At 29.9% G+C, this 23,571-nt stretch overlaps 8 protein-coding genes across 8 annotated transcripts; 2 read left to right on the forward strand and 6 right to left on the reverse strand.

The window, feature by feature from the left end:
- Positions 1-305: 305 nt before the first annotated feature.
- Positions 306-1,064, reverse strand: LOC145752678 (uncharacterized). Its single transcript, XM_082568997.1, has one exon. It carries the CDS (start codon positions 1,062-1,064, stop codon positions 306-308), a length of 759 nt encoding a protein of 252 aa, XP_082425123.1.
- Positions 1,065-1,609: 545 nt separating this feature from the next.
- On the reverse strand, positions 1,610-2,341 carry LOC145752680 (uncharacterized). Its single transcript, XM_082569000.1, has one exon. The coding sequence runs from the start codon at positions 2,339-2,341 to the stop codon at positions 1,610-1,612; it is 732 nt and encodes a 243-aa protein (XP_082425126.1).
- A 1,835-nt stretch (positions 2,342-4,176) lies between these two features.
- LOC145752981 (demethylmenaquinone methyltransferase-like) lies at positions 4,177-5,334 on the reverse strand. The gene has a single exon (XM_082569360.1). The coding sequence runs from the start codon at positions 5,302-5,304 to the stop codon at positions 4,546-4,548; it is 759 nt and encodes a 252-aa protein (XP_082425486.1). The 5' UTR covers positions 5,305-5,334; the 3' UTR covers positions 4,177-4,545.
- Positions 5,335-7,286: 1,952 nt separating this feature from the next.
- On the reverse strand, positions 7,287-8,036 carry LOC145752682 (methyltransferase-like protein 27). Its single transcript, XM_082569003.1, has one exon. It carries the CDS (start codon positions 8,034-8,036, stop codon positions 7,287-7,289), a length of 750 nt encoding a protein of 249 aa, XP_082425129.1.
- A 381-nt stretch (positions 8,037-8,417) lies between these two features.
- On the reverse strand, positions 8,418-9,519 carry LOC145753086 (methyltransferase-like protein 27). The gene has a single exon (XM_082569476.1). The coding sequence runs from the start codon at positions 9,455-9,457 to the stop codon at positions 8,711-8,713; it is 747 nt and encodes a 248-aa protein (XP_082425602.1). The 5' UTR covers positions 9,458-9,519; the 3' UTR covers positions 8,418-8,710.
- A 1,677-nt stretch (positions 9,520-11,196) lies between these two features.
- On the reverse strand, positions 11,197-14,094 carry LOC145752559 (putative oxidoreductase YteT). Its single transcript, XM_082568862.1, has 8 exons — positions 13,907-14,094; positions 13,743-13,833; positions 13,518-13,651; positions 13,204-13,368; positions 12,825-13,007; positions 12,417-12,638; positions 11,771-12,031; positions 11,197-11,637 (listed from the first exon to the last, which is right to left on the reverse strand). Exons 1-8 carry the CDS (start codon positions 13,991-13,993, stop codon positions 11,494-11,496), a joined length of 1,287 nt encoding a protein of 428 aa, XP_082424988.1. The 5' UTR covers positions 13,994-14,094; the 3' UTR covers positions 11,197-11,493.
- Positions 14,095-15,821: 1,727 nt separating this feature from the next.
- LOC145752560 (uncharacterized) lies at positions 15,822-18,509 on the forward strand. Its single transcript, XM_082568863.1, has 6 exons — positions 15,822-16,074; positions 16,800-16,929; positions 17,013-17,189; positions 17,320-17,472; positions 17,743-17,933; positions 18,016-18,509. The coding sequence occupies exons 1-6, from the start codon at positions 15,829-15,831 to the stop codon at positions 18,022-18,024; spliced, it is 906 nt and encodes a 301-aa protein (XP_082424989.1). The 5' UTR covers positions 15,822-15,828; the 3' UTR covers positions 18,025-18,509.
- A 1,696-nt stretch (positions 18,510-20,205) lies between these two features.
- LOC145752744 (gap junction delta-2 protein-like) lies at positions 20,206-23,517 on the forward strand. The gene is made up of 7 exons (XM_082569074.1): positions 20,206-20,347; positions 20,428-20,644; positions 21,062-21,153; positions 21,280-21,452; positions 21,934-22,039; positions 22,108-22,215; positions 22,553-23,517. The coding sequence occupies exons 2-7, from the start codon at positions 20,470-20,472 to the stop codon at positions 23,057-23,059; spliced, it is 1,161 nt and encodes a 386-aa protein (XP_082425200.1). The 5' UTR covers positions 20,206-20,347; positions 20,428-20,469; the 3' UTR covers positions 23,060-23,517.
- The last annotated feature ends 54 nt before the right edge of the window (positions 23,518-23,571 follow it).

Consider the following 23,571-nt stretch of genomic DNA (forward strand, 5'->3'; position numbering starts at 1 on the left):
TTTTCAAATGAAAAACTGAAAAACCTACAGCATGTTGCATGCATATTTTCAAGGGTCCAGTACCTAAATATTTAAAAAAATATACATAACCAGAATTTTTTGATATTATATTTAAAAACGATTTTTTAACATGGATTTTTGTAGATACTGTAGCATATGCGATAAAGAAAAAAGGAAGTTATTGACACTACCGGAAATCGACTAAAAACAATGATGCTTGGTCCATTTTCATAAGAATTTTCTTTAAAATTACTGAGATTAAAATAACAAAGAAGCATTTATTTTATTTTTTTGTTAAATTACGTTTATAATTTTCTGTAGCACATGTGCCGTTCGTGTATAAAATTCTCATTCAATGGCACACAGTTGTGATATTGGTTGGTTTCAACATATTTTAAACGTGGGGCGTCATTGGTTATATCTTTGTAGGCTACAAGCTCACACTTTCCCTCCTTAACCAGTTGCTTGAGTTTGTTGTCAATAGTTGCAATGTAGGACATAATTACATCTGGACCTTCTACTACATCGTATCTTAAATCGAAAACTAACAACCCCGCGACACGCAGCAGACCAAAGAATTTATCCAAGTGATCAGCGCTTAAATAATTAGGAAAAAACCCATGGCCAACAATTATAACGTCATAACTTTCTTTGGGTAAAAGGGTTGGCCCATTCAATTTTATAATTTCGGTATACAGTTTGTTGTATACATTTTGTAGTTTGGCGGCTTCGTTAAGCATACCTTGTGAGCCATCAACACCTTCCATATTTCCTGTAAAACCAGCTTTGCGCAAACATTTACCAATTATACCAGTACCACAACACACATCTAAAATCGTACAATTCTTATCCAAATATTGATCTATTTCTATCTGTTCTAGAAGAAGGTTGACTAATTTTTGATGAATAGATAAAACCTTCTGTTCCATATGTAATGAATATCCAGAACCTATTTTATCAAAAAAAGAAGCAACTGAATTCGAATCATTTTCTTTTATTTTAAACCAATCTGCAAAGTCTTTGAAGAAATTTTCACTGCCATCTTTTGGATCAAAGTAAGACATTCTTAAATATTTCAAAATTCAACACTGCTCCGCTGAATTGCACTAGTAGCTGTGATCAAATAATTAATTTTGTTACCAATATGCGTTCTTTTTCCTTTTTCCTTTTTGGTGTTTGTTTAGTTGTTTTCTTTTTGCTAAATGAGCACCGCCCCTTTTTAAAAATAGATAACGTAAACCAATTGCTTGAAAAATTTAATGTAGGTTAACGGTATTTGTATCGTAAATTGATCGGAAAAGTATTTCAAAAAACTTTTGAAAATCTTGAAAAAGTTATTTTATATTGCATGGCCTATAATGCAAAAACGTCTATGCCAAACAAAAAACAATAATAGTAATACTGAATTTGCAATAAATCTTTTAATTAAATTTTGAAACTTGTAATTGAATTTTTTAAATTATGAATTGCTAAAGTTGACATACGATATAAATGAATGAATGAAGATAAAAATTTGGCGCTGTCAAACACTTAAAAAATGAAAACAAAAAAAATATTTTGGAATAGTGCAATCAGCATTGATATTTTTTGACATTAAAAAAAGAGTTTGTTATAATTTTCTATAGCAGTTGTGGCTTGTATGTATAAAATCCTCTTCTAAAGGTACCATGTTGTTATAGCTGTTTGTTTCTAGATATTGCATGCGAGGAACACAATCATCAAGGTCTTGGCGAACCACAACCTCACATTTTCCATCTTCAACAAGTTGGTCTAATTTCTTGTTGATCTTTTCAATGTAAGTCATCATTTTGTCAGGACCTTCCACTTTATCGTATTTAAAAATCATTAAGCCACCAACACTTAAAAAATCCAAAAGTATTTCCAAGTGCTCAGCATTTAAAAAACTTGGAAAAAATGCATGACCAGCAATGATTACGTCATAGTTTTTCTTGGGTATTAGCGTAGGCTGACCTGGCATAAGAACTTCTGTATACAGTTTGTTGTACACATTTTCTAACTTAGCGGCTTCGTTGAGCATACCTTGTGAGCCATCAACACCTTCTATATTTCCAGTAAAACCAGCTTTGCGCAAACACTGACCAATTATACCAGTACCACAACACACATCTAAAATGAAACAATTCTTGTCCAAATTTTCGTCAAGTTCTACTTGTTTAAATAATAGATTTACCAACTTCTGGTGAATGAATGTGCTGGTTGTTTTCATATGCAAAGTGTAGCCAGAACTAATTTTATCAAACAGTGAAATGACTGAATTCTTATCATGATCTTTTATTTGATTAACTTCGGCAAAATCCTTGAAAAAATATTTCTCTTCCATCTTTTGAATCTGAATACGACATTTTCAACTGTTGACTGTTAGACTGACATATCCGCCTTGCAGGCAGTTTACGCTTGTGATTTAGTGATACGCTTGTGATTTAGCGCAGAGGTTAAAGAGAAATTTGGTCATCAATAAATCTGTCTTAATATTTAAAAAAAAACTTTAAACAAAACTTTGTAATTTAATATTATATTCATTTTTTATTTAATTATACGCCCTGTAGACATTGTGTTATATGCAAGTTTTGAAAACCCTGTTTGTAATTATATTAAATGTAATTATATTAAATATTTTTTTTGTAAAAAATAATAAGGGTCTTTTATGTGAAATTTAGTTTATTTTTGGTCAAGTGGGAATTATATATATAAATAATGTTTTAGCAATTGCAAAATTTTAAATTTTTTCTGGTTTTTGGGTTAATGATTTCAAGGAAATGTTAAATTGTTTCCGCCGTTAAAATTTTTAACAACCATTATAAAACAGATTTTTAAAACCACACAACCAAAATTTAAGCACAGCACAATTTAGTTTGTGTAGCTTTATATTATATTTTAAACATTAAGATCACTTATTTTAAAAATTTTGTACTTAACACAATATTTGTGATAACAGCAGAAAGGAAGTAATTGACACAGCCGGAAATTTACACTTTGTAATGTTTAGAAAAGATTATAACTAGGGATCATAAAACAACAGTGATATTAAAGCATATATTTTTAGCTTTGTTTTTAGAAAATTACGTTTCTAATTTTCTATAGCACATAAGGCGTACGTGCATAAACTTTTCTTTAAAGGGATTCCAGCCATTGAACTTATTGGTTTCAACATATTGTATACGAGTAGCTTCTTCGTTGATATCCGTAGAAGCTACAAGCTCACATTTTTCTTTCTTTACTATTTGATTTAATTTGTGGTCGATCGTTTCAATGTAGGACATCATTAAGTTTGGGCCTTCCACAATATCGTATCTTAAATCAAAAACTAACAAGCCACCAATAAGTAGCAGACCTAAGAATATATCCATGTGGTCAGCTTTAAAATATTTAGGAAAAGGCGCAAGGCCAATAATCACAGCGTCATAATTTTGCTTGGCTAGAAGTGTTGGTCCTTCTGATGTTATAATTTCTGTATCTAACTTGTCGCATACATATCCCAACTTGGCAGCTTCGTTGAGCATACCTTGTGAGCCATCAACACCTTCTACATTTCTAGTAAAACCAGCTTTGCTTCTACATTTCTAGTAAAAAAACCAGCCTTGTGAGCCATCAACACCTTCTACATTTCTAGTAAAACCAGCTTTTGCGCAAACACTGACCAATTATACCAGTACCACAGCATACATCTAAAATGGAACAATTTATGTCCAAATTTTTATTTTTTTTCTATTTGGTCCAAAAGAAAATACTTAACTTTTGATGAACAGATAATATAACTGGACCCATAGAGATTGAGTATCCAGGGGTAATTTTATCAAAAACAGAAACAACTGCATTCGAATCATTATTACTTATTTCGAAATATTCCGTAAAGTCTTTTTCGCTTCCATTCTTTGGGTCAAAATATGACATTTAAAGCTATTTTTTATATAATCTTGCCTTGCAAATTAAACAAGTACATATAAAAACTATTGATTTTTTTTATTATGTATAGAATACGGATTTTTTCTTATTTGCTGTTGCTTTTTTCAATGTTACTGGTCGTGTTTAGATATACGCTATTAATATTTTTACAAATTTGTAAATAATGCAGATAACTATTTTGGCATATTATGCTAATTTAACTAAAAAAAAATGCCAACACTATTTGTCTAGGCACAAATACATGAAACAAATCAAGCACAAATACATAATTTTTTTAGTAAGAATTTTTATTTGATTGAGTATATTGCATAACGTTAAATATCAATGACGGGATGTTAACATATAACGATTAGTATATATTTGGATTAATTTACTGTAAATTTTCAATCTCCACAACAACAAAAACATTTAGAACATACTTATTACTTTATGCCATTTTTTGATTGTAAATTAAAAATACAGGCACGACCGGAAATTTAAAACTTATTTTAGTCAATATGATTTATAAGCCCTTCAATTAATATAACAAAAAAATATGAGATCAACGGGTCACGTAGCATAGCGGAATATTACGTTGGTAACTAATTAATACTTAAGGTGGCATTTTTTAAAAGTTGTTGATTATAATTTTTTATAGCAAACATGGCGCTCGTGGATGAAGTTTTTCTTTAACCGCACGATGGTGTCATAGTCGTTGGTTTCCACATATTTTATACGTGGGGCTAACTCGTTGATATCTTTAGAAACGATAAGCTTACATTTTCCTTCCTTAACCATTTGTGCTAACTTTTGATCGATGGTTTCGATGTAGGACATTAACCCGTCCTCGCCTTCCTTAACGTCGTATCTGAAATTAAATACTAACAAACCCCCAACGCGTAGCAATCCCAGAATCATTTCCAAATGATTAGCGCTAAGATAATTTGGAAAAAATGCATGGCCTAGAACAACAACGTCATAGGTTTGTTTTGGCAATATAGAAGTGCCCTCGGGTGTAAGAAGTGCTGTATACAGTTTGCTGTATACATTTTTTAGCTTGGCAGCTTCGTTAATCATACCTTGTGAGCCATCGACACCTTCTATATTTCCAGTAAAACCAGCTTTTCGCAAACACTGAGCGACTATACCAGTACCACAGCAGACATCTAAAATCGAACAATTCTTGTCCAAATTTTTGTCTTGTTCTATTTGTTTCGACAAAAGGCTAACTAGTTGTTCAAACACTGGTGAAACAATAGGGCTCATATGAACAGTATATCCAGAGCTAATTTTATCAAAAAGTGAAATAACTGATTTCGTATTATCGACTTTTATCCAGTGAGCAAAGTCCTGAAAAAAATTTTCTTCTCCATCTGTTTGGTCTAAGTACGACATTTTCATATAATTCTAAACAACAATATCAATGCTTGACTGGCTTGCACCTGTTAATAGTGTAACATTTATTTTGAATACAAAAAAGCGCACGATTTTCCCTTTTTTAACCTGTTCATGAAAAATGAGATAACGCTAACCACAACAAATTTTAAAATCAATTTATCATAACAAATTTTCATGATTTTTAAAGCAGAAAATTATTTAGTTTTTTGGCTTACATTATTTCAATATCTTCCCCTGTGTTATAAATTTTTTTAATTTTTTTTATTAATAAATCAAATCTTGTCATAAGGACAGTAACATTATTCAAAATTTCAACCTATTAATATTTATTAATATTTCCGCATACAAAATGTATATTATGTTGTATTCGAATTTGCTAAAAAAGAGGCAGTATTGGCCAAATTTTGAGGTTTAGTGTTTTGATAGTTCAATAAAAATTTTAAAATATTTAAAAAACAAAAGGTAAACGTATTATACATAAGATAAAATAATATTTGCAATATAAAAATAAAATCTATTTTTATCATTCTAAAAAATATATTTTAATCAAAGTTATCTAAACGGCACAATTTCAAAATTTCTTTGAGGTGTTGTGATACATGAGTTATAAAAATGTAGTATAAAAATAAAGTGATGAGGTTATTTTGGTATTATTATAGGAGCATTGGCATTCAATTTAAAAATTTTGGTATTTCCGTAAACAGTTAGTTGTTTCCGTTTGTTTTTAACTCAAATTTTGTTGCTGTTTTTATTTCAAAATTTCATCTTATTTATTCAAGAAGCTTTCGTAAGCACAACCTTCTTTCGTGGACAAAGTCTGAACTTGTTTGATTTTGTTTCAAAGGATTGACGTATTTCAGTCTTGGTGAAGCCCCTTCTACACAAGAGTCAACAAGACGTTCGCATTTTCCATCTTTCACAAGTTCATCCAACTTCTTGTCAATCTTGGCAACATAGGTCATCATTTCATCAGGTTCCCCCACAATGTCGTACTTTAAGTTGAACAATAATAAACCACCAACACGTAAGAAATCTAGTAATATTTCAATATGTTCAGCATCGAGATGTCTTGGAAAAAATGCATGGCCAGCTATAACTACGTCATAGTTCTTGACTGGTATTGTTTTACTGCCATTGATCAAAAGAACTTCTGTATACAGTTTGTTGTACACGTTTTCTAATTTGGCAGCTTCGTTAAGCATACCTTGTGAGCCATCTACACCTTCTATTTTTCCAGTAAAACCAGCTTTGCGCAAACACTGACCAACTATACCAGTACCACATGCCACGTCCAATATCGAGCAACTCTTGTCCAAATTTTCATTAACTTTTATTTGCTGGGAAAGCAGATTAACCAAATTCTGGTCCACCGTGGTATTAATCTTCTCCATATGTAAATTATATCTGGTGCTAAGATTATCATACAAAGGACTTGTCGACCTATTTTCAACGTCTGCTTTCCTCTTCATTTTTGCAAAGTCTTTAAGAAAATTGTCAATTCCATGTTTTGAGTCAAAATTTGACATTTCAAAAACTAGTTGATATTACTTGTGTCTTGCTTTCTTCAAAACCTAGTTTTAACATTAAACAAATCCTAATATTTAGGTCGTGCTACTTTTTCATTAAACGTACATGTGTTTTACTCGTTTTGAACTATAACTAGTAACCATAACACAAGATTTGTGTCGCAAAATTTTATTAATTAGCTGTGTGATAAAGCATTTTAACTAGTAAAGGATATTACAAATTAGTAGTTTTTACATGTAAGCTCAGCAAACAACCGGACACGTAAGGTTACATAATACATTTAGCCACTTGAAATACGTTGTTAGTTATGTTAGTAAAATGCATGGTAGACACTATATCGGAAATGCGTGTATAACATACGGACGTACTTCACATGACCTATAGTTGATTACTTTAAACATTAAATGAGGCAAAAGAAAAGGTCGCAGTATTGACGTTGATATTCGTGTAAGGGCAAGTTATATTTTCTGAAAACATTGGTGTCTTTCGTGAATGTATTCGGCTTTCGTTTGAAACCCTTTTATTGGCTGATCGTATTTTAGTCGGGGTGTCACTCCATCTATTTCACGAGCAGCTAGAAGTTTACATTTTCCAACTTTTACCAATTCGTTCATTTTTGCGTCAATGCTGTTAATATAGAAAGTTATTTCATTTGGTTTATCAGTAACTTCGTAGCTTAAGTTAAACAAAAACAGACCTCCAGAACGTAAAAATCCAAGCAGCAATTCTATTTCATTGGCAGTCAGGTAGTTAGGGTAAAATGCATGCCCGACTATTACTACATCATAATATTGTTTTGGCAAGGAAGTAAAACCATACGGCGTTAGAATTTCGTTATACAGCTTGTTGTATACTTTATCTAACTTAGTGGCTTCGTTGAGCATACCTTGTGAGCCATCGACACCTTCTATATTTCCAGTAAAACTAGCTTTGCGCAAGCAGTTACCAACTATACCAGTACCACAGCATACATCTAAAATCGAACAGTTCTTGTCCAAATTTTTATCAAATTCTATTTGTTCAGAAAGCAAATTAATAAGCTTTTGGTGGACAGGAACATTAATATTTTCCATGTGCAGGGTGAACCCAGGGCCAAGTTGGTCATATAACTTCATCACTGAACTAACATCACCATTTTCTATGTTATTCAAACGCGATAAATCTTTAAAAAAATTGTCACTGCCATCGTTGGAATCAAAATACGACATTTTAAAAACTTTTAACAAACAAATTAAATCAAGTCGTGTCAGTTACATAAAAAATAAGCTGGCCTTTACATGAAAAAGGCACCACGTTAAGCATTCACTTTGACAAACAAAACAAATTATAACTTTTGTGTTTTTAGGCATCCCAGTCATTTATTACTTAAATAACTTTATTTACATGAAAGTATATGTTAACAAAATTCACAAGAATTTTTGTCATATTATAGAAAACTATTTCACTTAATTCACGTTTTATTAAAAAATAAATGGCTAAAAACGTCATTTTTTATTAACCTCCATTTCTCCTTTAAATAAATATTAAACGATAACGAAACACATTTTTTCTTTGCATGATTTGTTTTTTTTTGGACGATAATGATAACACCCATTTGCATACAAATTAATATTTTATGATTTTTAATCCTTTATAAAAGTTTTACTATGAATTGATAACCATATGACATACTGCGTAGACTTTTACTTTGTAATACAAAACGGATGTAATTACTCGTATAACACCAGTTTCAAGAAATGTTGTTTGTTAAAATGAACATACCGAACATACTGAACATACCGAGCAGGAAATGTATAAACATATGCCCTAAACCAGCCTGTTAATGAAATGTATGTAAATTAAAATGGTGTCATCTGAATTTGCTTTTGGGTTTTTATTTGTTTTATAATTTTCGAAGGCAATGATGAGTTTCGTGAACGTATTTCTCATTCGAATCATGCCCCTTGATTGATTGATAATACTTCAATCGTTTCGATACCCCATCCACGTCATTTGCAACATGCTCGCATTTTCCACGTTTGACCAATTCGTCCATTTTTGCGTGAATGCTTTCAATATAGGTCTGCAATTCGTTCGGTCTCTCAATAGTGTCATATCGTAAGTTAAACAAGAATAGGCCACCAACACGTAAACGTTCCAGCAACATTTCTATTTCATTAGCAGTAAGATAACTAGGGTAGAAAGCATGCCCAACAATAACAATGTCATATTTTTCCTTTGGCAACGATGTCTCTTTATCTGACGAAAGAATTTCTGTATAGAACTTGTCGTAAACCTTCTCCAACTTTGCTGCTTCTTTAAGCATGCCCTGTGAACCATCAACACCTTCTATACTTCCAGTGAAACCAGCTCTGCGCAAACACTGACCAATTATACCAGTACCACAGCATACATCTAAGATCGGGCAATTCTTGTCCAAATTTTTACTTTTTTCTATTTGTTCGGAAAGCAAATCCATTAACTTTTTATATACAGGAAGATTGATATCTTCCATGTGCAAAGTAAACGCAGGACCAAGTAGGTCATATATCTTTAACACTGAACTTAAATCACCATCTTCTACCTTGTTTAGAACAGCGAAATCTTTAAAAAAGTTATCCTTTCCATCCTTAGGATCGAAGTAGGACATTCTACTAATAATATGTACTTTAATTAAATTTAGCTATCCACAATTAACCAAGCAACTTGTTATTCAAATGTTAACTTTACTTTTAAACTTCACAAAACGCGACTCGAAAAGCATTAAAGCTTTTTTCTTTTTTGAACAAATAAATCTTAATCTCTTTTTTTGGTTATCCTCAAAGAATGAAAAAATATGTACATAAAACCAAAACAATTATTTTTATTTTTTTAACCTTATGACTTTTTGGTATTACTTTTTTTAATACAATTTAAAATTTTTAATTAAATTTATTTTAGTCAATTGTACAGCACCAATATGTGTTTTACGCAATATTTACTTGTATTATAAAGTAGTTTTTTTATATAAATGCTTTATTTTAAATTTGTCTCCTAGCATTTGGGTTAGTTTATTGTTGCTTACATTGCAAGTTTAAAGATAACAAAAGATGGCTGTTTATTTAGCACACAAAGTCAGGTACACTAGTAGAGTGGTACCTATTTTCAGGGTTTGTTTATTAAGCGAAAACTAACAATTTTCACTATATTGTTACATTATAACATTTACACACTTTTTGCACTTGATATTGTTATCAATTTTTATTTAGGTTATCTATAATTTTCGATAGCAATAATGCGTTTCGTGCAAGAATTCGGCCTTTGATTTGTACTCTTTGTTTGGCTCGTAAAATTTCAATCGTTTTGAGATTCCATCAACATCACAGGCGACAAGAAGTTCACATTTTCCAACAGTCAACAACTCGTTCATCTTTGTGTGAATACTGTTAATATACTCTTTTACTTCACTAGGTCCCTCCACAATTTCATAGGCTAAGTTAAACAAAAATAGACCACCAGATCGCAAAAATCCAAGTAGTACTTCTATTTCGCTAGCTGAAAGGTAACTCGGGTAGAAAGCATGCCCGACAATAACTACATCATAATTGTTTATTGGCAAAGATGTCACTTTATCAGCCGTCAGAATTTCTGTATACAGTTTGTCGTATACATTTTCCAACTTGGCAGCTTCGTTGAGCATACCTTGTGAGCCATCAACACCTTCTATATTTCCAGTAAAACCAGCTTTGCGCAAACATTGACCAACTATACCAGTACCACAACATACATCTAAAACCGAGCAATTCTTGTTTAAACTTTTATTTTTCTCTATTTGTTCGGAAAGCAAATTAATAAGTTTTTCATATATAGGAATATTAATATCTTCCATATGCAGAGTAAACCCAGGACCAAGTTGATCATATATCTATAAAACTGAACTAACATCACCATCTTCTACTTTGTTTAGATCAGCAAAATCTTTAAAAAAGTTATCGCTTCCTTCCTTAGAATCAAAATAGGACATTTTGCTTAGGATCAAAGTAGAACAAACTAGCGTTCAGTTACCTGGTTTTGTGTAAAATGATTGCAAAAATCTAAATGTTGTCAAACTGGGCCTGGAGCGGTTAGAAATCCGATTGTTACATTGATCGCCGTTTCGATAGATTGCGTTATTGGGTCTGTTAATTACACTGTTTATAGTTTGACCGGTAAAACGTCGTCATTCGCCTTACATTTCTTGACGCCCGAACCAATTTTAATGACGTGTCGGTTCAGCAAACTTGTTTAAACTTACCGGATAAAGAGTAAAGCACTTGCTACAATTTTAATGCATTGTAGGTAACAAATGCATGTTCTTCAAAAGTATACCTACTTTGTTATATGATAAAAAACTACTTATTTCTTAATGGATTTATTTAAGCGCAATGAATTGCAAAATCATGGACCAAAGTATCTACAATATATTGTAATCACCAACATTTAAAAAATATACTATACACAACTTGAAATTACAACATTTTTTAACTATAAAATTAATTTATGTTACATTTCAGCAATATAGTGAAAAACATAACACAAATAATTAAAATAATGTACAAGTAATACTAAAGTAAAAAAAAACGCAACCAATGAAATATTTCAAATCATTTTTATATAAAAGAATTAATCTCGGGAAAAGATAACTAATTTTTAAACAAATTTTAAGTTTTAAACTTTATTATCAGCCCAACTGTTATCGCTTTGTAGATACATAGTTTGGCCAAGGACTCTTGATCTTTCAGCTGCAAAAACTAGCTGATGGCTGTATAGGGAATCATCAATTCCACTCTTAATCAAGTTTGGATCATTAAACTATAAAAAATAGATCAAATTAACATTTTTCTAGGTGCATTTAACTTATATTTTAATTTATGTTCAAAAGCTAACTTCAGACAATTACCAAAATTTTTTTTTTCGAAAAAAAATATTAAAATAAATGATTTACCTGAATGGCTTTTATAAATGACAACATAAGATGATAGTCAGCCCCATCATGTCCTCTCATGGATGCTGGGGCATCAGATGTACAATTATAATCCGTAGATTGTCTTGTAAGAAAGTCATAATGTTTCACATTTTTACCCCCATCATATGTTATCTCACCCTTCGTTCCAAACACTTTTGTTTTTCTCTGGCAAATGCTCTCAGTAAAAGCAATCATTGTAAAAGATGCGGTTGTGCCATCTTTAAATTCCATGTTCACCACCTTAAATTTTTAAATCATGTAATATAAAAAAATCTAAATTCATAAAATTGTTTTTAGAAATATTTACACAAATTTGATCCCGACTGCTTTATGCTGTAGTGCCATTGAGAAAGGCATTATAAACAGGTTTACCTTCTGCTGACCCGACTCTTAATCATCGTACATTTATAATCTATAATATCCAAAACTGCCAAGGGCAACTCGAGGCTGGGTTAGGGTAATATTTGTTACTCTATGTTTAGGTTGTGACAGCAACCTTTCAGTTAAGGATAAAAATATATAAAAAAGTTAACTTAAAGCAATTAAATTAAGATTTATAGAATACTATATAAGAAGGAATGGTGATACACTAAAATGGTTTGGCAAAATTTAACTTAAACTTTACCTGATTATCACAAACATCATTATCACATTCATAAACACATCTTCCATATGGTCCTTTTTTTAACTTGTCCTCTAACACTTTTATATCTTCAATGTCAGTAACTATATTAATAGGCCAGCCATAATATCCACATTTCGCTCGATCTAAGTAAATTTGTTTGGCCGAGTATGGGCAAGTGGACTCTACCTGACAATCCATGCATCGATTTGAAGCATTTTTTGGCTGTTAGTGAATTTTAAATAATTAGTTGCATTCGATAACTGTTTTTATACAAAGTTAATTTAAAAATATATATTTTAAGGGTATATGGTATATACGAATGCTAGTCACTTCGGTCCACAGACACTTCAGCCTGCAGTTTTTTCTTAAAGATATCTGCGAGCCAAAGTGATTGGCTATTATACATACTTTATTTTTTTTATTAAAATGTTGTAGAGATCCAAAGGACGAAAGTTTTGTGCATTTTTTGTCCATCCAGTAATGAATGAGATCAATATCATGGCATGATTTTGCCAGTAATGAAAATGAACTTTCCTTTTCATTTCTCCAATTTCCTCTCACATAGGAATGTGCAAAGTGATAAAATCCAACCTTGGGAAAAAGTTTAAAGTTAGACTTATGATCTCAAATTAAAAATTGATTAAATACCCTTTTAATTATGCCATTTAATGGTACAACATTTACACAAACATTTAAAAAAATGTTTCTATATTATTTATTGATTTGCTGCAAGAAAATGTTACATTAAAAAAAAATGAAAATTAAAAATTGCTTATGTAACTCATACTGGTTCAAAATGATGGATATTCACAATATCTCCTATAATTCCAGAATCTATTATCTCCTTAATTTTAACATTTGGTGGATAGTATCTTAATACATGACAGATACACAACATTACTTTGTTTTCTTTGCAAGCTTTTGCTATTTTAACACAATCCTGTTCTTTTGTCTATAAATTAAACCATTATTTTTTAAATGAAATTTTTTTATTTATATACTTTTAATGACCCTAATAACTGTAATTTAAAATAACTTTTATAGATATACATATACCATGAAAAATTTTTAATATCTTTAAAGTTAAAAAAACATTTTTACAGCCATTGGTTTTTCAAGAAGAATATGATATTTCTTATTTGCCATGGTAAGAGCAACTTCTTTGTGAGTTCTGTCTGGTGTACAAATAAAAACCACCTCAGCCATTTTATCCAACTTTGCAAATTCCCTGTAATCTAAAAAAAAGTTTATAAAGTTGTTAAGTTAGTCCAACATTTATTTTGTCATTTATTAGACAAAATGATGCATATAAAAGTTAAAACAAACCTGTAAATAAGTGTTCATCTTTTATGTCAAATTTTTTTTGAAAATGTGCTAAAGTTTGTTTCATTGGATCCACTATTGCCACTATTTTTAACTAAGCATAAAATAAAAGGTAGACTTTATAAAACATTGTTAAATAATTTAAAATTATATAATTTGTGTGATACCTGTTTGGGAAAAATGTTGGCAAATTCTGCGTAAGTTTTTCCTCTTTGTCCACCACCAATAACAACACAAGTTATCTGTCTTTCCATTTTAATAAATCAAGTACAAAACCTGCAAATATACCAGATAATATACAAAAATAACAAACTTACAAACACTATATATAACTTAATTTTGTCTAAAATTTATTTTTGTGTTATGTAAACAACATTTGTTAGGTAGTGACGTCATTCTTGGGCACGTGCTTTATAAATCGTCCTCAAAAAGTAAACAAACCAATATTTAATATATGATTTCTATAACGTGTTGAAGTTATTTAGTTTTTTTTATAAGTATTTATTGTTAAATAAGGATTTATTACTATAATATCATTTAATATATAAATTTTTTATTAGTTTTTTTTACAGTTTAATTTCTAATTTTAAAGTAGCGTAACATCTAAGATGAATAATTTATAAGCACGAAATTGTTTTCAACACAGTTATAACGATATTCAAACAAAAGCTTCAAAATTGAATATATACATAACATCTATATATATATATATTAATCTAAAATAGTATTACTGAACAAGCTTGTACAGTATAAAGCGACGATTTCTTATTATTCAAACAACCTGACTAACATTTGTTTATACTCGTCTAACGGGCCGTGCTATATTAGCTAGTTGTTTTATTACATACGGTTTAGATTCTTGAAAAAGAAACTAGGTTTTAATATAATTGACAACAGATTTCTCATATGCTGTGTAACTGATCGGTTTGTTATGAATTGTTGTAGAATGCAAAGTAAAGGCACAGGAAGCATACATCCTTGTATTTTGGTTTAGTATAAGACAATAATGACGATGATATGATTATTTGTCGTTTAGGAAACATATGAGGAAAACTCGCCTTGTAATTTTAAGAGAAAGTTTTAAATTAGTTAAAAATACACTGTAAGAAACTTCTTAAAAATACCTAAAGAGTAGCTAGTACGACAGTTAAAGTTTTTTCAATTTTAAAGGAATGCTTTAAGCGTTTAAACTTTAATGAATTTTGAACAGCATAGATTTTGACATAAACTGCACTGGTGGTAAATTTCAGTAAGGAAATTTTGCGTAGGCTTTCACAGCGTATAGTATACGTAATATCTCCGCTTGTAAATCTTTTTTAAACAAATGCGTTAGGTAGTTACCAGTTTGCGTACTGGGAAACTCATAATAACCTTTTTGTAACGGAATTGTAAACAAAAAATGCCTTTTTGTTCAGGATATTATAATAGGCACTGATATTTCGTAACTACTTTATGACTAACACAGCTTTAGAGCTTCCGTTGCTGGCTCTACTGCCTGTAAAATCATATTGTAGTACAGTCAAAAAGTATGTGCAGGTCTGTTTAAAAGTTTTAAACGACTTATTAATAGTTAAAGGGGATTTTCTAAAGCTTTCAGCATTACAAAAAATGCATTATTAGTGTTAGAAGTATACTGTATGCTATTATATAGACATTTATAGTTTGACACTATAGAATTCAAAATTAAATTAAATACCAGATAATTAGTATTCAATAAACAAAGCGTCTAATAAGAAATCATATAGAACGGTTGAGGTAATATTTGTATAAGGGTTTTATTGAAAAGGTTTAATTATTGATTCTCAGGGTGTATCGTAAGAATAGAATCTAATATGTAGTCTATAAGCGTTAGAATATTCCAACCTATACTGTTTGTTATGATACGTAGGACAGGGCTGTTTATTTTTATGAAAAACAGCCTAGGTACTTTTTAAAGTATTTATTTTTACATATTGTTCACGTTTTCTGTTAGTTTAACCAGAGTAGGTCTAAAGTTATTAGCCAACGTTTAATTTAATTTCGAAAAATTCTGTTTTTTGATTCAAAATAAAAATGGTTTAATTAATTATTTTTACAGAAAATTTTTAAAATGAATCCCGTGGTTAGTTTAGTAACTGCTTCATGCCTCGTTTTTGGTTCTTTAGTGACGTCATACATAGCAATGACGTCACCGAAATGGATCTCAACTTGTGTTCCCGTAACAGCAATCTTATTCGATAATGACATTGTGGATTTATCACATTTGGAAGCCAGCAAAAAATCAGTTTTTTCGTCCTTAATGGAAAATGATATCGTCACTAATGATGGGAGTATTGATATAGAATTTATACCAGAGGTAGGTTAATAAATTAGTTAACATACTACAAATTGTAGGGTAACAATTTGTATGGCGTAAATATAAAACCTTAAAAAGAGACTTGGACTCGATATATATAAAAAAATTAGATTCACATTCTCTTAAAAGATTATTCTCCTAAACCGTGACAATTATTACCAAACCTTTACATTGAAAAGCCCGGGTTTTAATGTTTGTATAACTGTCAGGAGACAATGAATTGCTATTTGTTCAACACCGCGATCTCTATAGGCTGGTACCTTCGTTTTGTCTATGTGTTTTTATTCTTTTTTATACAAATATTACAAAAGCTTTTTTTTAAATCTCGTATGATACCAACGTATCGTTGGGAATGTATTTAATTTGATTTTTTTACTTTTACGAGTAAGCCTTTCAACAAATATTTCGTTAAAACCGTTTTTGATTTCTATTTTAAATCTAAACAGCTGAAAGGCCTAAACGTTTAAAAATAAACGATTTAGAAAAATAGTTTTTAAAGTTAAATCTATGTAAAAAAATATTAAACATTTCCAAAATTATTTTTTTTTATGTCCTAAGTTAAAGTTTATTGGATCTTTTTTAAAGTTCAATTTTAAGTAAATACCGTAGGTTTATAGTTTTCAAATGTTAAAGTTTAACTGCTAATGTGCTTTAATGGAATCACAATACACACACACTGGCATACTTTACCGACGATTAAACTAGGTCGTTTGTTTATGTTACAGAAACGGAAGCTTTACAACGAAATTTTAACCAAAGAGATTTGCCTTTCGCAAGGTTTTTTTGGTTATTGCATTTATGGAGATGCAATTTATTCATTTGAAGATTATCAATTGTATTTTACTTCTAATAAAGGTTTGTTAAGTGTATTTATTGAAACAATAAACGTTTATATATAGATTTTATGTCACGATAAATTCAAATTTGTTTATGTTTAGAGCGAAAGTGGGCGAAACCTGAAAAAACAACCGTTGTTACTATTATATTAAGTGCTAGTTTGTCAATTCTTTCAGTTTTGCTGATCAGCTTTTCGGTTTATCAAATTGCTAATACCAAGTTTTCACAATTAAACGAAATTTTGATTTACTGCTCAATATTTTTCTTATTTATTTCGGGTAAGAAATACTTGTATGAAAAATTGGCCACTACTTTATTGATAAAATTAGTTCAATGTACACTAAATTGCATATTTTGTATAAAGTATTTTAATTATTCTCGTTATATTATTTTCTGTGCTTTTTTAAGGGACTTTGTGCTTACTTGGTCTTTTACCAATGACCATTTTATCTCGTTCGTATTCAAACGATCGATCCCAGTTCTACAACGATATGCTCGTTAGCATTAATTTAGTTTATTCAAAAATCTTACAAATAAACTGGAAAATGAAAGACTTACCAGGTGAATTATGGAAATTATAAAAAGAAACCACTTTGTATACCTTTGTACTTAGGTTATATCTTATCTTGGCGACATTAGAAAAGTATACAACCATTTGTTTAAATTTTAAAACAAATCTTGATATCTTTATTTTCTCTTTAAGCCAAAAGCGCTTTATGTTTCATTCAAATAAAGGGTGTGTTGTTTGTGAAAATTTAGGTTTCGTTCTGTGCCTACTTTTAAAGCTATAGGCTTTTAGTTGACGTCACTATGAATATATTTTTGTTACAGATGCACAAATTTGGTCTCGTCGCGTAGCAACCAACATGCGGAATTTAGGATTGGATCGGGATTTTTATTTGGTTTTATTTTCTTCGTTTCTTTTGTTTTCCGCTTGTTGTGTTTTGCTTATTCGAAATCGAAATTCGGTCGATAGATTTGACAATAGACTTTCTGGTCAATCTAAACGCTATAGTAAACAGGTATATTCGTTAACACCATTTTAATGTATTTTTATACTAAGCTGAAATACTTAATTAATCGAAACTAATTTTCTTATTACAGATTGAATAAAATGTGAAAATAGCTATGAATTTTTATCACCCCTGGCAGTACAACGACGTAGTCTATGCAACTATACACTGTTGGTAGACTGTACAAAATAAATTCGTGTCTCTTTGATCATCCGCTAGACGTCGCTCTATGTACCATTTTCTTAATGTCACTTTGTCATTCATGTAATTTTTGGGAATAAATTCATTTTGTAAGCGCAATACATATTTTTTTAACGCAATGCCTTCATAAAATAAATTATATTAAAACAATCTTTATTATGTAATGGGTAAAAAAGTTTAATCACCATAATTCTGTCGTAGAAATAATTTTGTACCAACTTTGTGCCTTTAACGAAATGTAATAATGAATATTAAATACCTATTTGTTTAAGGTTACTTAAACGCCAGTGGTTTACATTTAAACAATTTTTTGATCGTCTTACTTTATTAAATTAAATGTAACGAAAACGGAATTTGAAAAAAAAAAATTTGGCGGGAAAAATATATGTGAACCTATACATCATAGATAATTTAATTTTTATTGAATATTACATTTCTTGAGGTTTTGAAATCAATAAAAATCATGTTTAATATTCGAAATATGGTTATAAATGTTTCACAAATACCGGTATTTTTATAAGAACCAACGGTTTTTATAAAAATAATACCTGGTGTTACATTAACAGAAGAAAACAGAGATATGGCGCCTTATTTTAAATCTAGTACTTTTTAAAAGATTTTTTGATTTTTGGTTTCATTTACGATAAGATAGATGGCTTGAGTAAGAACGTCAGTACGCAACCTAACTTCGTAATATTATATAGTCGCTCCCCCGTTTCGTTCCATTTCATCTAAAAAGCCCCGATTGGGTCATTTTTCACCCACTTTTTTAGGGTCAGTGTATTTAAAAAGAGAACCGAAATGCGTTAATGTTTTTTTAAGTAGATAAACTGAAAATTGGACTTAAAGTTAGAAAATGTTAATAAGTATGTTATAAGTGCTAACAATAATATCTCGGTTTAATTAGAGAATACCAAAATTTGCTTAAACAAGCTAAAAGATAGCCTAAGTAAGAAAAATCCATTGTTAATGGATTTAAGGTTTTGAGATTGTATATAGAAAGCAGTGGTAAATATATAAATAAAACAAGAACTTAGATGCATTTTATTAACTTTTTAAAGTCACGCCAAATGATTTGGGAAAATTACTACAAACTTTTTACTGACATCGGACCCCAAAACTACTTCACAAGTGCAATAGTTTACGTCACAACAATTTAGAAACCAGTGCCTCAATCAAAAAATTAAAAAGTTAAAAAAATAAGCTTTTGGAGGTATTATAAAAGTTATAGAACAACTGGTGTGATATAAATAGCAGAGTCTAACAAGACGTTAATTTTAAAACTTTATATAACCAGCTATTCATGTTCATATCAAAAGTCATAACAAAATAATTTTGGCTAAAAATTTTAAAATTCGAAAATTTGAACAAGCAAACTTAAAATTTTTTTGATGTGATTTCGAGCGTGAAACTGGTAGAAAAAAAATCTGTTCTGGCTTTTTAAAACAACGTGACCTGAAATTTAAACTTTTAAACTTAAAATCTGTCAAAAAAATAAATTATTTTTTTTAATAATAGTACTACTAAAAATTTTTTTTAATATATAACCTGCGTTTCATTTGTTCCCACCGTTTTTTTTTAACTTTTCTATAATATTAAAATAATATCCGTCAATCATCAGACTTTAACGTTAACAAAACGGTTATTTCAATTCAAAGTTATCAATCATTTTCAATCGCGTCTTTTTTTGTTTTTATAATAATTCAGGACCTCAAGTTTTAGGTAACTAATTTAACTACTAGCTTTAGGCAAGTTAGAGTAAATTGAAATAGCGCACAATTTAAAAGCGATCGACGAATCAAAGTCATTCAGATAAATTAAAGAAGGTATAAAATTTAATTTCAAGAAGTAAAACTTAGTTAAGTGTTAGAAAACAATAAAATAAAACAGAAATGTAACGAAATAACATCACGTATTCACGAAAGAATTTACATATACTAGGTAATTTACCGCAACAGATTTATTAGCATATTGCCCGCTTTTTTTTTTACAAGTTATTAAATAAGTTGTGTTTGACAACTTTATTGCTCAACAACTTAAACAACTAACAGTGGGTTTTCTTATGTTTTTTTAAAAGCAAAGGTTTTTATGCTAGCTTAAAACAATATTTGCATCTAATCTCATGTTAAAGTTGATCTCGTAAAAAGACAATAAAGTTAAACATTAAGCGGATGTTGCTGCAAAGTGAAAAACAAAAAGCGGAATTTAAATAAAACTGCAAGGTAATTAAACAGCTGTTTTTTATAAAATTTATTTTAAAATTTTATTTAAAAAAAAAACTAACAATATTAATTTATTTCAGTTTCTAGAGATTGACATTAACGAAAAAAATACAAAAGCTTAAATGGCTTGGCATTTGCTGGAAAAAGTTATCGAACATTCTGCCCCACATTCGACCATATTTGGAAAATGGTGGATCGCGATAATGTTCGTATTTAGAATAATCGTGGTTGCCAGCATCGGAGACACTGTCTATTCAGACGAACAAGACGAGTTTGTGTGCAACACTAGGCAACCAGGTGACGTCATCGTTAAATTTGTGACGTCATATTTTTATAACGTTCATTTTTTTACCTGGCGCGTTGTTATATTTTAATATCGTGACGTCTTGTTTGTTTTTTACTTCTTTTTTTTTTATTTATGACGTCATTATAACATAAGTTACGTGGTGACCACCCAGAGTCAAGAATTAATTTATATTTATTGGTTTTAAAAAAAGGAAATTTGGGTCGCAATTTGTTGTTAACGTCATTGTTACGAAGCGTGTATTGTTTTGAACTTTAACCAAATTAACTTTTGTTTTACCAAAACAAAGTTACAACCTTAATGCTTATATAGGCACGATTTAACATACGCTTAACATACTTTAAATAGATTTAACTCATGCTAATACCAACAAAAATGCTTGTAGAATAAATACTTAAATGTCTTTATAGGTTGCAAGCAAGTTTGCTACAATTTATTTGCCCCAATTTCTCATATTCGATTTTGGGCTTTTCAAATCATTGCGACCGGCACACCAAGTGTAGTAAGTACTTTACCTAAACAATTAGGTAAACACTTTCTGTAATAGACAATAAATTAAAAAATAATTCGTTTTTTTATTGTGTCTTGAATGTAGATCTATATATCGAAAATCTTGATTTATGTTTAGTTTTTTATCACGTACGCTATGCACAAATTAGCAATAATCCCAAACAAAGAGGAAAATAATAACCCCGGTAAAGATGCAGAAACTCAAACGATTTGGCGTCGTGCCTCGATTTTAAACAAAAAAAGAAAAGAAAGTCGAGATAGTGAGAAAAAACAACTATTCGATGAAAAATTGTAAATATTTTTGCCAATTAAATTAAGCTGTAATTGTGAAAGTTGTTCTTAACATGAGATTTAGCGCTTCGTATATTTGTTAATGTCATGAAGTTTAAATTATTACTTTAAAACAAATAATTTAAAAGTTGTTATAGATAAAACCAAATTCAACAAGCTTAAAATTAATTATTGAATATAAATGTCAAGTTTATGTATTTAACTTTATTTCAACATTTTACATGTTGACCTCCAAACCCATTCATTATATGATAAACGTGTTAACAAATATTTAACAAAGTTTTATAAAATTCTTCTTATTAAATTTATTGAATAAACTAATAAAGTTGATTTTAAAGAGAAATTTTTACCACTTTGGGTTTAACAACATTTAATTTACAACCAGAATAAAACTTTGTTTCTCTTTAAACTTTTAATGCTTTATTAGTTTAAGTAATAGCAAATTGAATTTTTTTTTTATATTCGTTTTACTTTTTTTAAGTTCCGAAAAAACGCGAAGTTCAAATCGAAGCCCTTTATCTTATGATGAAGTAACTGTAAGAGATTATGTGAATACACCGTCATCTGATCCTCCAAAATACGAAAAAGTAATTTTTTTACAATGTTTTTATTTAAAGTCTATATTAGTTTTATATTTTTTTATTATTAAACGCAGACTAGCCGGGAAGCAATAATCAAAAACACAAAAACTTCAATATTAAAGGCTTATATAGTAAACGTTGTTGTTCGAATGTTAATTGAAATAGCATGCGTTTACGCACAGGTAAATATTTAATTTTTTACCAAAAAAAGTTTAACTTAAATGTTTGATCCCATTGTTTTTAACCTATTATTACTAAGATTTAGTTTCAAATCCTATAAGGCGACAATGGGCGTCTAGATTTGAAAACCTATTACGTTTCATAATAGCTTTAAAGTTGACGTATTTTATTCTTATAACTTACTTACTATTACCGACTTAATAATAATATTAGATTTCAAACTAAATAATCCTATATAGTAAAACTATAATTCTATCCTTGTTCTAAACTATGTCTTTGAGATTTGGAAAAAAAAATTTAAAAAAATATCTAAAGTATTTAACCTAATATTTTTTACAGTATTACATGTACACTTGGAGTGTCAACGAATTATTCGAATGTATCCATTATCCCTGTCCCAAAATAGTTGAATGTTACGTTTCAAGACCAATGGAAAAAACATTTTTTCTTTATTTTATGTTCGTAGTAGGAGTTATTTGCATTTTTATCAACGTAGTCGAGCTACATTACCTAGGAGTGCTTAAAATCAAGCGAATCTGTAAGAAAAAAACAATTAATGTAAAACAAGACCAGTTGCTAGGCACTGTGGATGAATATTATCCTAGCAACGGCTTACCCATGGGAAGGGTGATTATCCGCGAACCCACAGCGCCACCTGGGTATTATATTCCGAACGTCGACCCCCCGGATATCCCGTATAAGTCCCCGTCAAACGGTTTTCCCCCTATTCGATTACGGGCCGCCAGTTTTACTACGTCAGAAAGTGACGTCACGAGCGACGGGGAAGCGTCATCGGTCGGGACGATTAACCATGCTCGCTCTAAAAACTCAAGGCTGTATTTGTAAACGTTTAAGTTTACTTTTGAATATAAATTGTGCCTTCTTATACAAATAAATTAAGTTTTTTATAAAATTCGTTATCGATTAGCTTCATCTTAAAAATATAAAACCTAAAGCATAAAAACGTGATATAAATCATAGAAAGAAGTAAGCACAAAAATACAATACAACTTACTTTTAAGGCATAGTCCGCGTCAAAAAATTTGTTAAAATAAGTTTTATAATGCTTATGTTATTAACTAAATCACCACCAACAACTTAAAGATAATTATCATGTCGCGTGAAGCGTAAGAATTTTAGAAAAAATTCGTCAAATATTAACTTTTATAGTAATTATGTTTTGTTTTTAGATTGTTTGGTCTTTAAGGAACCTCATTATTTTTAATTTACACATAGTCCAAATTGCTTAATGACTTGTTAATTAAATAATTGAACACTACCACATGCAAATAAAATTTAACATAAATACATTTCTGTATATAATATGTTTATTCGTGAGACACATAAGGGTAAGACGT

This window comes from Corella eumyota, chromosome 5 (genome assembly GCF_963082875.1).
Source record: "Corella eumyota chromosome 5, kaCorEumy4.1, whole genome shotgun sequence".
Taxonomy (NCBI): domain Eukaryota; kingdom Metazoa; phylum Chordata; class Ascidiacea; order Phlebobranchia; family Corellidae; genus Corella; species Corella eumyota.

Coding starts and splice junctions, on each gene's coding strand:
- LOC145752678 (XM_082568997.1), bottom strand. CDS start 1,064: ATGTCTTACTTTGATCCAAAAGATGGCAGTGAAAATTTCTTCAAAGAC.
- LOC145752981 (XM_082569360.1), bottom strand. CDS start 5,304: ATGAAAATGTCGTACTTAGACCAAACAGATGGAGAAGAAAATTTTTTT.
- LOC145752744 (XM_082569074.1), top strand. CDS start 20,470: ATGGCTTGGCATTTGCTGGAAAAAGTTATCGAACATTCTGCCCCACAT. Junction 21,154..21,279: donor CGACCGGCACACCAAGTGTA/GTAAGTACTTTA, acceptor ATTTATGTTTAG/TTTTTTATCACGTACGCTAT. Junction 22,216..22,552: donor TAGCATGCGTTTACGCACAG/GTAAATATTTAA, acceptor TATTTTTTACAG/TATTACATGTACACTTGGAG.
- LOC145752560 (XM_082568863.1), top strand. CDS start 15,829: ATGAATCCCGTGGTTAGTTTAGTAACTGCTTCATGCCTCGTTTTTGGT. Junction 16,075..16,799: donor ATATAGAATTTATACCAGAG/GTAGGTTAATAA, acceptor TTTATGTTACAG/AAACGGAAGCTTTACAACGA. Junction 17,190..17,319: donor ATTTTTCTTATTTATTTCGG/GTAAGAAATACT, acceptor TGCTTTTTTAAG/GGACTTTGTGCTTACTTGGT.
- LOC145752680 (XM_082569000.1), bottom strand. CDS start 2,341: ATGGAAGAGAAATATTTTTTCAAGGATTTTGCCGAAGTTAATCAAATA.
- LOC145752559 (XM_082568862.1), bottom strand. CDS start 13,993: ATGGAAAGACAGATAACTTGTGTTGTTATTGGTGGTGGACAAAGAGGA. Junction 13,834..13,906: donor CCAACATTTTTCCCAAACAG/GTATCACACAAA, acceptor TTTTATGCTTAG/TTAAAAATAGTGGCAATAGT. Junction 11,638..11,770: donor CATTTATAAAAGCCATTCAG/GTAAATCATTTA, acceptor TATTTTTTATAG/TTTAATGATCCAAACTTGAT.
- LOC145752682 (XM_082569003.1), bottom strand. CDS start 8,036: ATGTCGTATTTTGATTCCAACGATGGCAGTGACAATTTTTTTAAAGAT.
- LOC145753086 (XM_082569476.1), bottom strand. CDS start 9,457: ATGTCCTACTTCGATCCTAAGGATGGAAAGGATAACTTTTTTAAAGAT.